General features: G+C 37.5%; 1 protein-coding gene across 2 annotated transcripts in view; it reads left to right on the plus strand.

Annotated features, from left to right (window-relative positions):
* The window catches only part of rassf3 (Ras association domain family member 3), a 65,688-nt gene extending 49,985 nt beyond the window's left edge, over positions 1-15,703 (plus strand). For both annotated transcript variants that reach the window (XM_018694938.2, XM_018694939.2), the window contains 5 exons: positions 3,273-3,380; positions 6,096-6,263; positions 7,168-7,255; positions 9,057-9,172; positions 9,976-15,703. In XM_018694938.2, the coding sequence (XP_018550454.1) occupies positions 3,273-3,380; positions 6,096-6,263; positions 7,168-7,255; positions 9,057-9,172; positions 9,976-10,125 (630 nt within the window). In that variant the 3' untranslated portion in view covers positions 10,126-15,703. The remainder of the gene's footprint in view (positions 1-3,272; positions 3,381-6,095; positions 6,264-7,167; positions 7,256-9,056; positions 9,173-9,975) is intronic.
* Positions 15,704-16,045: the final 342 nt, after the last annotated feature.

Consider the following 16,045-nt stretch of genomic DNA (forward strand, 5'->3'; position numbering starts at 1 on the left):
TTGTGCAAAAAGTGCTGAACCAATTTGCAACAAACTTGATGGAGCAATGAGACATGGGGCAGAGAAGAACCCATCAAATCTTGGTACAGATCCGGTCATCAATTTTTTTTGTAATTGTAAAAAAAACACCATACTTGTGGTGTTAAGGTCAATGAGTTTGTACAATGTGGAGGAAAGAAAATGGCAGGCAGACATGGATTGAATGGAGGCTGCCATCTCCATTAAATACCATTTTAAAAAAAATAGATATGAATAAAATCCAGGTCACAGAGTGATGTCAGAGCAGCTAATATAGTTTGACAGTCACTTAATCTATTAGGTCACCAGGTTTAACTACTGATACAAATGATCATGCAAACACACTCTATAGTCCCGTGAGAAAGGATTCCCCTGCGAGAGTATCATTTCTTTGCTTCTTTTTCCCTTTATGCGTCTATCGTTCCCGTTCCCGTATCATTTTGTCTTATTTCCCATCTGTGGATGGCGAGATGACAGTTAATCTCCTTACTCGTCACTTCCTGCTAATACGCTTTGACTCATCTAACCTGGCAGGTGCTTAAAGTTGAGACTGGTTGCGGGAAAAGGTCACATTTAACGTGACGATAGCACAGTTTAACAGGAGCATTTAGGGATGAATCAAGGAATCTGTAAATGTGAGATTTGTGCTGTCGTGGCTTTGTGTTTCTTTGTGTATGATCAGATTTGTTGTCCTTGTGTGTAGTCTGTTAATCCTGATGAGTCAGTGTCTGTCTCCGTCAGAGTGACAGGCAGATTCGGACAGACAGGTCACAGTGATATCAGGTTGGGAAAACCAGTTTCAGTAACAGTGTTTTAATGAATGTGTCAGTAGCTTCTGTTTTGTACCAACCTCTTCAATTTCCATAATCTCTTGTATATTTTATCTTTATTCTCCCTCTGTAGGCCTCTAGTGTGACTCCCCAGTTCCCCTACAGAGATCAAATTTACATTTAATCTAATCTAAAGATGTGTTAGAAGACATCAAGGGTAGAGTGAAAGTCTCTCAGATTCGTGTTGCCACTAATTCACCTCAGCTCACACCCAGACTGGCATTCCTGTTCTTTCTCAGAGCTATAAACCAGTACACATTACGATGTTAGAAACCCTCAGAGCTGCAGTGTGTGTGTGTGTGTGTCTTTGTGTTTGCACATGCTGTATTGGCACCTTGTCTTTCCCTTGAGCAGTGTGTGTTTTCCATATAAGGGTGTATGTGCCTTCAAAGCCTCCCTGGATTCTGCACTATGTTTGTGTGTGTGTGTGTGTGTGTGTGTGTGTGTGTGTGTGTGTGTGTGTGTGCGTGCGTGCGCGCGCGCATATGTGTGGTTTTTAATAGATGCAGAGGGAAGCTGCACTATGCCCATGTAAGCACTGGGAATTAAACTCAGTCCAAAGACACTGCATTGCCACTCACATACTGTACATGTACAGATATCATCAGACTTCATTCCTTTACTTGCCTCCTTTACTCCCGCAATGCCAATGTTTTGTTTCTATTTCTATCCCTTCTTTTCTTCTGAAGTTAGCATGCTAATCAGCTAGCCCCAGTCTGGCCAGCCATTCTCTTTACTTTCCAATTGTTGGTTAATATAAAATGATTATATGAAGTTGTATAGTACACTTTAGGATTCTTGTATTTTTAACAGTCATACATTTCTTTTTTGAATAGTGTATTTATCTCCAGTGTTTGCATTTGTGTGTTTTACTTATTACCTTCCTTACTACAACATATTTGCTTCTTGCACCGCACTTCCTTTAATCTAAGATCACTTCCTGTTTCATGAAATGACCATTAAACCTTAAAATGATGTAATTTGAATTAATTCAGCAGAAGAGTTGGGACTGGGTTCATCAACTCACATGATGTTTGCATGTGCTTTAAGTGTTTATTTCTGGTCGCTGCATCACACGTGCAGATGTTTGCCTCTGTACTGTACACATGTGCCTGTCTTTATCTAACACCTGACCTTCCCCTCCTTCTGTAGCTATTTATACATAAACATCACTGACAACTGACTCCTCACATTCATGCTGCACACATCACAAGCCATTCAAATCAGTTACACACAGTCTTAACGACCACATGGCCTCCAGTCAGCCAAACAAATGACTTCTCTAGCCTTGCAAACATATTATTTTTCTTGCTTTGTTGAGTTTGGGATTGTTGTGTCCTGCAGGAGGCTTTCATGTTTTGTCTAAAATTAGAAGTCAGTTGCTCAGCATGGGACCCTGGTCTGATTATAAGTGTGTTCTTGTGATGTGTTGACCCTGCAGCAGTGACGGCCTTTTCACACTTTTAGTCTGAGCCTGAGATAATTTTAGGGGAAGAAGGAAACAAAACTTGACCGAGTGCGTGTATGTAAAGTCTTGCTGCAGCAGTTTGATAGAAGATTTGTAAAAACACCAGATCTGAGAGCACTTATGCCACAGATGTGACCTCTACATGTTCTCTCCTCCCTCACTATTACTGTCTAAGTGAGCTGGGTCACATGAACGCTCCATTGTGCCCCATAGCTCTGTGGAATGACATTAAGTACATATATGCAACAAATAAAAAAGCAAACAACCCTCTACTCTTCTGCTTTTTAACGTCACATCTTGTGATTTCCACAAAGTAAAGATTCAAGTCAACCTCCTTTAAATGCGTTATCTTACTCTGAATTAATTCTTATTTATCTGCAGTATATTACTTGTCAACAGGTTTCTACCCTCTGAAAACAAATTGTTAGTACAACTGAGATACCTTTTTTTGAAGTTTAACACATAGCAAGTGTGATTTATGTCAAGAGTTTCATTGATCATCTCAAATAACTACAGAAATTCATTTGCTTTTAACTTTAAAGTTCAGTCTTTCATTGGTTTATCATGATTTCTGCAGGACTTTTAATTTGCATGCAGTGGATGTTAAATTCTGATAAATCTTTATTAACAAAATAATCTAGTTAATAATGTGAGGTTCAGCACACTAATGCATTGAGAATGTAGAGCAAAAGCAGACACAGTGCTGCCTTAAGCCGTCTGTGTTCCTGGCAGTAAAACAATCTCAGTGACTGTTACAGTTTGGACTAGATGAATTTATTAATTGTGGACACATAAAGAAGTATGTGATCAGACAGGAGAAAAAGCTGATGATGAAAGCTACTCGTCCACACTTCCTGCTGTTATTGTCCAAACAGAGACTGTATTGTTGTAATGATGTGGTCGACTTGTGACTTATCATGTCACGTTTCCCTCTATTCATATTTCTTTCTTGTCAGGATGTGGAGAAGGAGAGAGAGTTGCGGACGGAGTTCAGCAGGGAGGAAATCAGGCACAAGATCGAGCAGTACAACTCGCTGACCAAAGACCACCTGAAAATGACACTGGTGAGTGGAAAACACACACACACACACACACACACACACACACACACACATTGGCTGAGTCAGTCAGTTGTATCTATTTGGCCTGGAGCTTGTTTCTCCTTTTAAAACCAATGACAGATGCACTTTTATCTACACTGGACTGTGGAGATGTTCTGCTGCTGCTGACCCCGTCACGAACCTACTATATTATAATTATACATTTAACAATGCCATTTGATTTAATTAGCTGAAGTAGCCATCATGCTCATATGACCATGTATTATGGCCATTGTAGGTAAAAACTAATAATTAAAAAACAGATAAAATGATGAAAAAACAGTATTGAGCTGGAGGGAGGGGGTAATATCAAGAGAAAAACTCTTAATCACTGAAATTAAAGTCATATATTTGCAAGAAAACAGAAATTCTCTGAGATTAAAGTCACAGTTTTCTGAGAAAAAAGAACTTGAAGTCACACATTTCTGACAAATTTATTTAATTTAGTTATTACCTTAATATCCAAGTTAGGTCTGGGCGATATGGCCAAAAAAAAAAAAAAAATCAGTTTCTTAATCCTGGTCCATCTGCTTTTTCCAAGATCAAGAATGAACTTTTAATCTCACTTCTTGGTTATCAATATCTGTAAATGTAATTTAGATGTAGACTTCCAACTGTTCAATCACTACTACAAGAAAAAACATGTCAATATAAATATAAGTAAAGTAATAAGTAAAACACCTGTGATGTCCAAACATGCCAAGTCACGCAGATTTTAAATTTGAACATCTGAGGTGTGCTACAGTTTCAACATCCACGCAGCCTTCCCCCTGCTCCCAGCATTCCTCAGCAGTCACATCAGAGTGATGTGATGTTATTCCTGCTATTGTTCTCCCTCCACAGTGTTTTCCTTGGCAGTGTGTCGCACCATGAAGCTCCATAACTCTGGTAAATCTAGTAGAGATGAAGTATTTTAGGTGAAGCACTGTCAGATGTGATGGTACAATTCTTCATTTTGAAAGGAATAAGAGGTAACTAAAGGTATTTTGCTGGAGTGTTGCTTTCAGCCAGGCAATATTGTGTATTTTTCATAAGGGGAAAGTCAAGGAATTCAGCTTGCCAGTTACTTAAAAAAAAAAAGCCTGGAAAAGAAGTAGTACTTATAAGGTTGCAACTTTTTAAAACTCTTTTGTAAATTATAAAATAGCAGTGTTTTGTAATCCCATGTGATGGTGTTATTGGGCACACCCCATGTGGGTGTGGATGAATATTTTCATTATCGATTCATCTCCTGGTATATATAATGTTAAATGAATAATAATAATTATTCAGAGGCCATAACTATGTATTTAATTTATTTTGTCTGACCAACAGAAACTGATGAATCAACTGATTGTTGCAGCTCTAGAGAATATTTCTGAAAGCTGTTGCTCAACTTGTCTGAGCTGATAGCATCACCATGTAAAACTTGTTCACATCTTTCACACTAACCCACACCTTTCTTTCTATTTCCATCGTCTTTCTTTGTCTCTTTATCACTTCATCTCCGGTGTCGCCAGTTCCTCTTTGTCATCTGGTCTATTTTCAGCTTGTGTTTCTTTTTTTTTTATCACGTGTCTTCATACTGATCCTCTCTGTCCACTTACGACCTTCACACTCAAACATAAACTCGCACACACAGTCAGACCTCCGGGCCCCATATGGAGTAATGAGATTAAGATGCTCTTCCTCCGTCTGTGGCCATCTGTCCCTGCAGGACACACTGGGCTTATTGGGTGAACTGGTCTCATATGGAGGGATCACATAGCACAAACTGTAGCTCTGGAAACTTTTAATTCAGTTAGCTAGAGAAAAACACATCAGGTGATACTGTTGAACGTGTACCTGAGTCATTTAAAGAAAAAACAACAAAAGCTGGTTTACCTCAGTTTTCTTGATTTAGTAGATCAATGATGATGATGTTTTATATGCAAGCACTAATTTTAATCACATTTCTCTCAGCCATCTCCAGCAAGGCTACAATTATTTTCATTATGGATTGATGTTCCAATATCTTTTAATCTATAAAATGTTTCAGAATAATGAGAAATGTCTTAATCAGTTTCCCAGAGCTTAATTTGATCTTTTTAGATATCTTGTTTTGTTTGATCAAGAGTCCAAAACCTAAACGTATTCTATTTACAATCAAATAAAACAGAAAAAGCAGCAAAGTCTTTGCATTTCTGCTTAACAAGAAAATAAAATGATTATTTGATTATCAAACTTGCTGCAATTTAACTTTCCATTGATTGATTAAAGCTGTTTTAGCTTTTAGGAGGTCTTTTTTAGTGTTGTTTTCACCATGGAAAAAGGTCATTAATTGCTGTTTTTCATCATAGTTTTTGTTCAGCAAATAAACACTCAGCTCATCAATCAGCCTGATTGAGAAAATAATTGTTCAGTAAGTCTGGGTGTATATGTTTTTGTCATCTTTCTGTCTCTATTTAAAGTGCAAATATAATGTGTACATTAAAAATCAATGGAATAAAAACCAGTGGTGGAAAAACAGGTAATATATAACAAGGAAGGAGAATACATACAGTTTAATTGATCAATAACAAAAATGAGCCAGTGGAGAATTTGTAATTTATAAACGTCTCTCTCTCTCTCTCTCTCTCTCTCTCTCTCTCTCTCTCTCTCTTTCTCTCTTTCTCTCTCTCTCTCTCTCTCTCTCTCTCTCTCTCTCTCTCTCTCTCTCAGAGTTCCTCTGGTGCGTACACTGGTTTCATCAAAGTCCAGATGGACCTGAGGAGGCCGGTGACGGTACGGGGGGGTCAGAGAGGAGGAGCAGTGGCAGAGGAGGCCTTTTATCTGCCCAGAGGAGTCACCAACACCCTCCACATCAGCTCCAATAACACAGTCAGACAGGTGGCTAACACACACACATCAACACACTTCACCGCCCGCTGAATAACTTGATTAAGACCTGATGACATGTGGGTTGAAGTCAATGTGAGGCTGATGCTGAACCTTTATTTATTAACCTGAACTGATTCAGCACATCAGTGTTACTGCCGTCAGCTGCCCCATGGCCCCACAGCTGAGGGCAAGTCATCTCATACAGTCATTCTCATACAGTACCTTTTAAACAGTTAACCCCTTTTCCACCAAAGCACCACCAACCCTTTTTCGACTGACTGAGAACAGCACCAACACTTTGCCTTTGTCTACAACCAAGAGCAGCTTATGTCAGGAGCTAGGGGCAGGATTATCATGACCAACAAGACCAACTAAAACTCTTTGACCTCCATTTTTAAAAGCCAGGGGGTGTCACCTTGATGTCACGGTTTGGTGCTATGTTGCTAGGACAGTAGAGATGTGGTGGAAAAACAAACTGGTTCTTAGATGGTTTGTAAAAAGTTAAACCAACGCTACCTGCAGCACAGCACCAGGTCAGAACGAGCACCCAAGTTTGTGTTGGTGGAAAGGAGCAAACTGAGGTAATTCAGTGGGTTTTTGGCAAAGCGAAGACTCAGTTTTAAATTGTTGCTGAATCTACATTAAACTGTGCTGCGTTTCATATTAACACAGACATTAATATAACTATGGTTTAAACTGACCACAAACAAAGTGGTGATTTTAACATACACCTTCTCTTTTTGACGATACAATCCACCGCATTTATTTTTGAAACAGAAAATGAAAGATAAAAAGGTGGATGTACAGTATTTGTACAGTAATGATCCTGTTTTACTTGTTCAATAAATTCAGGATTTAATTGTTATGTTAACTGTTGATGTTTGAGTGTTTTTGTTCTTGTGTGTTTGTGCAGGTGATCATCGCTCTGTTGAACAAGTTCACGGTTGCTGACAACCCGGCCAAATACGCCCTGTACAAACGCTACCACAGGGAAGAGCAGGGTAAGACCGAGCCCACCAGCTCTGTATGTGTGTGTGTGTGTGTGTGTGTTAGACAGTGTGAAAGCGACCAGGCTGGAGAGAGACTTCATGTGTTTCATGCCACTCATGCCGAGCTTGGTGTTGGACACTTTTGGCGCTGACATGGCGTCGATGATCTGTGAGTATCTGTGTGTGTGTGTGTGTGTGTGTGTGTGTGTGTGTGTGTGTGTGTGTGTGTGTGTGTATTTCTGGATGCCTCACACCCTTGTGTTGCACGGTTGTTGGATTCCTCAGGGCTCTCCCCACTATCAACAGCTCACCAGGAATACACACACACACACACACACACACACACATATACACACTCCTGACAACCAGCTGCTGCAGGTCATCGAGTATCAAATATTAGCGTCTCCAAGTAAGGAAAAGACAGAGTTTAAACTATAAAATAAGACCTAAAGTCGCTTTTATATTTATTGGATTTGTGTGTTTTGTTTTTATGTCTCATTTGAAACTTTGCCCCCAAACTTTTATAGAGATTCTGGGTGTTTTTAACCTTCAAATGCTGCTGTCATATAAGTTCCTGGTCTGGTTTTCACTCATGTACAGTGAGACAGCTGCTAATAAAACAACAGTGTCTAGACACATGATGTATTTTAGACTTAAAATGTACATGAGCTCATTTATAAAGCGTCTTAGACAGTAGTTGGGGGAGAAGTTTTCATTTGAGACATCATAAACGAGAGGATGGTGGAGGCCTGTAGCTGCTGCTTCATCAGTAAATATAAAGAGTTGGTTGAGCTGTGGTGTAGAAATGCAGAAACGTCTGAGACCTTCAGTTTCAGGATGAAACAAAGTAGTTCCAGTTGAGGTTGTTTGTCTGATCTTTTACAGGAATAGTTTTAAACATTTTGCTAATTTCCCTCATTTGTTCTCTGAGTTTTAGGTGAGAAGATCTAAATCTACAGTGGCCCCAAGAGGTCATCGCACTGCAGTTTAAGAAAATACATGGAAATAGACAGGACACAAGCAGACTAAGAAAACGTCTTCACCAGTTTGACAACACAGCAAAATGAAAAACACAACCAAAAATAGACGCAAAGTGCAACTACAGAGAATACAACCAAGTACAAGAGACACAACCTGTATTTCTTCAATGTGTCTCTTAAACTCACCTGTTGTGTTTATGTGCTGTGACTATTTGTTGGTCAGGTGCAGTGACCTTCTGGGCTGTAACATGTTCATTAAAGAGTTCTAAAGGGGCAGAATTTCATCTGCCTACCAGCCCCTTTTTTCTCTGCATTTTTATGGTCATTTGAAAATCATTATTATTCAAATTTGATATATTTTGCTTTAATTTATCATTTATGTCAAGGTTTTAAGCTTATTCTGGGGCATTGTTGCATAGTGAAGAGAAACAGGGGAATATGAGGACATGAATCACAAATTTAAATACTTCTCATCCAAAAATGGTAATTAGACAATATTGGTCAATATCAGAATGAGAATGAGCCTTAAAAGTCCAGTAGTGTTGGTCTGTGACACTTTATTCACATTCCAGTTCAGTCCAACAACAACATGGACGTCTCTTTTTTTCTCGTTCACTCTCTGTTTTTGTAAATTACTGGTCGTTAATGTGCCGCACCCATCCTTTCATCTTCTGCCACGGCTGTTTATATGTATACACACACACACACACACACACACACACACACTACAAACTACACACTACAAACTGCAGCGACCGCAGTGCTGACTGCATGTGTGTGGTTTGATGGAGGCACATACTGCACAGACTAACCCCTCTGTGTGTGTGTTGCAGTGTATGTGTGTAAGCTGGCGGATGGCGAGCAGCCGTTGTTTCTTCGTCTGGTGGCGGGACCCGACACTGACACGCTCAGCTTCGTCCTGAGAGAACAACAGACCGGAGAAGTTATGGTAACGCTACACCTCTCCACCTCCTTCTCTTCGTCCCTTGAAATGCAAATTTATTCATCCACTACTTGTCCTCCACAGTTCTTCTTCTCCTTCTTTACCTTCTTCTTTCCTCCTCTCTCTAAACTTCCCTTTCTCTAATCCTTCCTCTCTTTCTTCTTCTCCTCCTCCTTCCTCTACCTATTTTCCTCCACTTACTCCTCTTCCTTCTCTTCCACCCATATTTACTTTACTTTTCCACCCATCATCTCCTCATCCCGTTCACCTCATCCTCCTCCTTCTCTTGTCCTTCTCCTCCTTCCTGTCTGTATAATCTTCTCCTCCTTCATCTTTATCAATCTTCTTCCTACTTTTATCGCTTTGTTCCCCTCCTCTTCCTCCTGTTCCCCACTTCTGCTTTCTCCTCCTCTTCACCCTATGACAATAATAATAATAGTAATAATAATAATAATAATAAAATCCACTTCCATAACCATACTCTCTGTTTGCAATAAGTGCCATCTATTGAAAGGAAGAAGGAGGAGGAGGTGGAGAAGAGGGCAGAGAAGCAGGAGGAGAATGAGAAGATGAACAACAACACAACATTTAATACAATCACAACATTACAACTACAGAGAACAGATAAAAGTACCCAACTCTAGAATAAATAATAAGAAAATTTAGATAAAAAGAGGGAAATCGTCAGTTAGAGTCAGTTAGAGTAAAAGATAAAACTATTGAAACCCCAAGTTTTAAGAAATGAATCAAACAAAAAAATATGAATAATAAGTAATAAATAAAATGTTGTTGCTTGTTTTTCTCCTCAGTGGGACGCTTTCTCCATCCCCGAACTGCGCAACTTCCTGCGGATCCTTGATAAGGAGGAGGAGGAGCAGAAGGAGGCGGTAATTCGTCGCTATGAAAACTACCGCCAGAGACTGCAGGAGGCGCTGATGGAGGTCCAAGGGCCTTCTTAGAGGATTTAACCTCCACAAAACAGGACTACTGCCCCCTAGAGGGACGGAGGAGGTGACATAATATATCTTTTCTCTTTACCTCGTCAGAGGATAAAAAATGGTGTAAATTTCAACAGAGAGAGAGAGAGATGTGAACACAGGATGAGAAGAGAGTATCCAGCGCCTGGATGGAGGGATGATACCGAGAGAAAGAGGGATGATAAAAGAGGACAAGAGGACAGAAAAAACAAAGACAGGAAGTGAAGGACAAGTGAATGAACAGAAAAAACTTGGACGTTCAAGACTTCAAACTGCTCCGTCTGCCTGCGGACACCAAAGATTCACCAAACTGTGCCATATTCATTCATCCTCTCTCCCTCTCTCCGTCCATCCCCTCTCCTTCTTCTTCTCTCACTCTGTCCTGCTGTCACATAATTTATGCAGATTTCTCTTTGTTTCCCCCCAGTTTTTACCCTTTGATTTTGTGAAAGACTCAAGGCCATATGTTGAGTTAGAGTTTTATTTAATTTGTCTGTTTTAAAGGTCTGTACATATTTTTTCTTAATTTATATGGGTGAAGCTTTTTATTGTTATTTTTTCTTTTAAAAACAAAAGTCTTATTTTACTTTATTCTACAGAGGTGAAGCAACAATATTGCTGACACAGACACAGAGAATAGTTTATCCAGACTTCTACCAGAGGTAAATACACAAACAACATGAGCATCAGATACCACTGGACATAAAATTCATTCGTTTAAAATCACAAACGGGCCCAGAATCTGCATCTATATTATCATCATTATCATCTATATAGGTATACCCTAAAAAGTAGAGACCAAGCTGGAAGTAAATAAGTCTTTAGGGTTCACTAGATTCCCTTGAATTACCCTGAGAGTCGAGAAATATATTTCCAAAGTGAGAGAGGAATAAGTAGCTTGCATGTAGGTATGGAGCCTCAAGTGTGCCAAAGGATTTTTTTTTCTTATTTAATTATAATCTGAACTATGTTTTTTAAATCATGTTTTTACTGTATTTGTTTTGCTTTTAGTATTACAGATAGATGATAAATTAAGCAATTATATTGTTGAGCTATACTTAAAAACAGATAAATTATAAACTAATTAATACAATTTATATTTTTAAAAAGTTTTGTGATTCCATTTCCTAATGTGACTGCCTTTTTATATTCCATCTTAAAAAATGTATCCTGCTGTGACATTTACAATTTTAATTTAATGAGCAGACACATTGATCAGTGGGATAACAAAACAATTCCATTAATTTATTAATTGGCAAATATGTTATTATTCTTTTATATTATTTTTTTTCTGAAGAATCTTTTCATCATTCTTTTTTAAAAGGATATACGTATCCCATCCTCCAACAACAAAAAGTATCTTTGAAGTGTATAGGCACCAAAATTTGGTACATTTCTTAAATTTTATTTACTTTCATGTATACAATATATAAGCTACATTTAAAAATATCTTCAGAAAATATCTTGATATATATTTAAATTTTTTGTTTGTAATGCTTAATTCTATTGAAGAATTAACCAATTAGTAATTTCTTTATTATTACTATTATTGGCACACTTAAGACTCCATAGAAGGAGACCAGACACTGAATGTTTTAGATGAAGGTACAGAGAAATAAACAGAGGTAAATTTCAGTTTGTGACTGAGAACAGACTTTAAAACTCTTCAGCTGTCGAAAGTTTTAATAGAAAGAATAGAATAATGGTGGAGTCTCAGATAGAAGCGTGTGAGCACAGGAAGTAGTTCAGTTTTGGTTGTAGCCTACAAAAAGTATCTGTTAGTTTGTTATGCAAAGTGAAGATGAGGGTGAGAATGATAATGATGAACTGGTGGGATTTAAATCCTTTGTTTGCATTTTCACATCCACCAGTTGGAACAGACTTGACGTGATTTGAATAGACGTGACCCCTGACCTCTGACCCTTTTATGGTCAGAGGGGAGGGATGGAGTGATGATTGACTGGTTTCTGGAAGTTGACTGAGCGGCTTAGAGGAAGTAGAAAACAGACATTAGACAGAGGAAGGAAGGAAAAAAACAGAAGAGGATAAGTTTTGTTTGAGAAGCGGCCAGAGGAGCCAATACATGGGAAAGACTGTTGTAAAAAGCAACGTGACTTTAACCTTGAGGACAATGACGGTATTTTCCTCAAACCACAAGTCACCCTGAATAACTGCATGTTCATTTTTTTCTGCATTTATGAAAGCTCCCATAATCCACTGCTGAGAGAAAAGGAGGCCTGTAAGTGCAGATAGCTGCAGAGGACAGGGGAGGAAAAATGGCTGCATTGTCCTGCTGTGGTTCATTTACAGCGGCTGTGTTTTTGTGCTCTTATCTCAAGTTAAAATGTGCAGCCTTGACCCTCCCTGTCAACCCAGGTTCAGCTTTTATTCTGGTGGGTGAAAGGGAAAAATATTACAGAGGAAAAATGAGGAAAAGAAGGTAGACAGTAGAGCAGAGGAAATAACGTTTCAAATGAAAATGCATCAGCAAGTGCAAAAAAGGGTACATAAGTTAAAAAGTTAAAGCCTTTGATGATGCAAGTAAATAGCTGCCTTAAATATATATGCAATGTTTTCATTAGCATGTGTAATTCATCATTTATTGCTTGTTTTCAATTTAGTTTTGTAGGAAAATCTTTTTTTTCTTTTAGAATCAGCAAGTATTCTGGTATTTAAGGATAAATAACAAAGACAATCATTTGGACAAACAAAAAACTACAAATCAGATTTTATTAAAAACTGATGTAAAACGCTTTGCTGTTTAAGCTGCAGGTACTGAATGAAGTCAAGACTGACGGTGCTGTGGTTGAATTTCTGTAGAAGACTGTTGTACAATACCGCCGTCCAGTGGACAAACTCTGCAACTGTTCTCTTATGTCTGTGTCAAACATGTATTCATTATCTTATAGGTTTTATTTTTAATTTTTTTGTTATAACCAAAGATATTTTTGTGGTGTTGCCTGGAGCAAAAAAATATATATTAGAGGCCTCTTCCCAGTGGAGGGAAAAACATATATAGTCAAGAGTTTTATTTAAAGGGGTTTTAACCCTGGTTTATTCTGCTATCAAACACTGGGTTAAATCTGAGGAGGCAAAAAGAGGCCATAAAGATTTGAACTTCTTTTTTTTAAGCAATTGAGTACCTGATTGTGACATATTTTTGAGTTGCATTATGGAAAATGTAGGATCTCTCACAAGTACCCAAACTTTAAGGAAGTAGTATAATAACTAAGTGGAGTATTTCTGGATACTTAATTTTGAAATTTAAATGCCACTAAATTTATAGCATTGAACTATTTAACTCTACAGTTGTTCATTTGTAAAAACTATAAATATTGATTTTTTTAAAGGTTCACAAATTCAGACAGAAAATTCAAGTGAATTAATAACTATTTAAAAACATTCCGCCATTATTTTACATAAAAGAGTAATCCTCAAGTCATTCAATTAAAGTTGCTCAAACTAACCAAATGTCAAGATAAAAATTCTAACTTCATTTGTGGTTGAAAACTTGAAATTAGGTTTTGGATAGTTCAAAGATTTTAAGATAAAATTCAGATTACTTTGGCCACTTTTTGTTTCTGTATATTATAATTTAAGGTGATACAAAAGTCTGCATGGAACAGTTAATGAATCTTAAAGCCATGTTGTTGTTTTTAGTGGATCTCATAAACAACTTTAGCTGTTTAAACACATCAGACCAGACTAGTTGTATCAATTATCTTTTTTTTTTTTGGGCACTTTAACTTTGATTCAGGGAAGACGGGTTTTGATTTTTATTTTTCTCCTGCTTAATCCGAAAACCACCGCCATCACACTCTGTACTTTATCTCATCTACTTACACTATCATCTTAATTTGAAAGATGTTGTTATAATTATGTTTTTTTCTGTTTTAACAAATGGAAGTACAGTGTGACAGAAGTTCTTATTTTAAAGCTCATTTTATTTTTTATGTCTCATACGAGCTTCCGTATGATTTGCTCTGTGTTAGCTGTAGACTGTGAAATGTTTGGTTGACTCTCGACTGTTCGCATGTGTTCCTGTTTGTCTCTTTGTACATGCTTACTGTACACACTACTGGGCTGCTCAGCATTAAAGCATGCGATATTGTGTATAAAACTGCAGCTGGACGCCATTTTGGAAAGTAGCATTCAGTTATGAGATCGGCGAAAACAAACCACTATTTTTCAAACGGTGTCAGTTAGGCTTGTTGATTAGTTTATCTATTATGAAGCTTTTGGGCCAGTAGTGTTGAAGTATGAAGAGTTGATATACAGTATGATACCTGTTATGTATTCAAGGATCTGGCTTTAAGGCCGTTCAATCGTAGTTGAAGTCAGAGAACACACAAATTAAGCATTTTAATGAAAAATTTTAAACCCTTTAAAAATATTTGATAAGGTTAAGCTTTTCTTGCATCCCAAATTATTTACATATTGTCATTGTCATGTAAATTTTAAATTATTTGGTGTAAAATGACAGTTGGAATTATACTCGATATAATATTTATTTACTTGCTATGTTTATTTTTTTAAATCACTTTAACGAATTTTAATTTCTTTCAAATGTATAATTCTTGACCATATAAACAGTAGAAAACTACCACCATTAGTAGCTGTCCTGGAGCTTTCAGTCATAGTACACGCTCTTCATCAGCAGATGGAACTGTAAATCTTCAGATTTCCATTTTTTTAATCACTTTTATGACTTGTCATCTGTTTTGTCTGTAAAAGCTGAAGTTCAACATTCACTCTTGACCTTGAATCAGTGGTGGAGAAAACTAACTCTTTCCATGTGATGATTTAACAAGACTGGAAGCTCCACTACAGCCACTAAATGGACCTTGCGGTGAGACTGATTGTGAGATTGATTTACTCGGGGTTAAATTTCTGATCAGTTTTTAGGGTCTCTCTCTTCAGCTTTTGTGTGATCTGTGACTCTAGATTGAACGGCCTCAGACTTAAATGCCAAAGATCCATGTGTAGCTCTTCTGCTATTTACTGATTTTTATTTTATTTTCCAGCGATATTTTCTTTTGTTGTTCACACAGGGGACTAGAGATAACACAGTATATGCTCTGTGATTCATCAGGTTTATCTCACATGATGCTGTCCCTTGTAAGCATCTGAAAAATTCAGGGTCATGGGTTTTAATTTCAGTCCTGAGCTGCAAAATCCAAAATTATTTTTACAATCAAAGTGAGGATGAAAGGTTTTATAAAAATTCCTCTAGTTTAAATTCACTAATCTGTCTCCTCAAGATTAAAGTCAGATGAAGTATTTATTGAAAGATTTAGCTGAATTTTGGCTTTTGAGCTCGGCCTGAAATGTCCTGATCTGTGGCCCAAGCTGTGCCTTCCTAAAACAGCAGCAGAAAAACAAACCTGCAGGAGAGACCAACCAAAGGTTTCATCGGACGTTTTCTTTTTGTTGCTGGTTCTCTCTGTAGATGAATGGTGAACTGAGGCAGGTTTATTTTTGTAGGTATCTCGGAATCAAATGTGGCCTTTACTCGCACAAGATGGGCCGCCTCTATTAAAGCTGAAATTAAAACTGAAAAGGTTCATGTGTTTGAGTCTTTTTATGCATCATTCTTAAATCTAAGTTTTCAGCTCCCTGCTGTTCCTCAAACTACTCATCTTTAACAATAATCTGGTGTTAAAATGTAAAAAATTAGAAAAAATATTGTTTTTCTAATCGTCATCCAATATAAGTATTATTTTAAACAGAAATGCTAAAAATGACTAGTTGTATATTCTAAAATTAGAGGATTTATTTTCCTCTTTGGTATTTCATCATAAATATATAATTATCTAGATTTACATACTTGACAAGGATGTGAAAAGCTGAGTAAACTGCTCCCCTTTTTGTCTCGTTCATAAAATCAAATCAGATTTTTAGG

This window comes from Lates calcarifer, linkage group LG18, assembly GCF_001640805.2.
Source record: "Lates calcarifer isolate ASB-BC8 linkage group LG18, TLL_Latcal_v3, whole genome shotgun sequence".
Lineage (NCBI taxonomy): Eukaryota > Metazoa > Chordata > Actinopteri > Centropomidae > Lates > Lates calcarifer.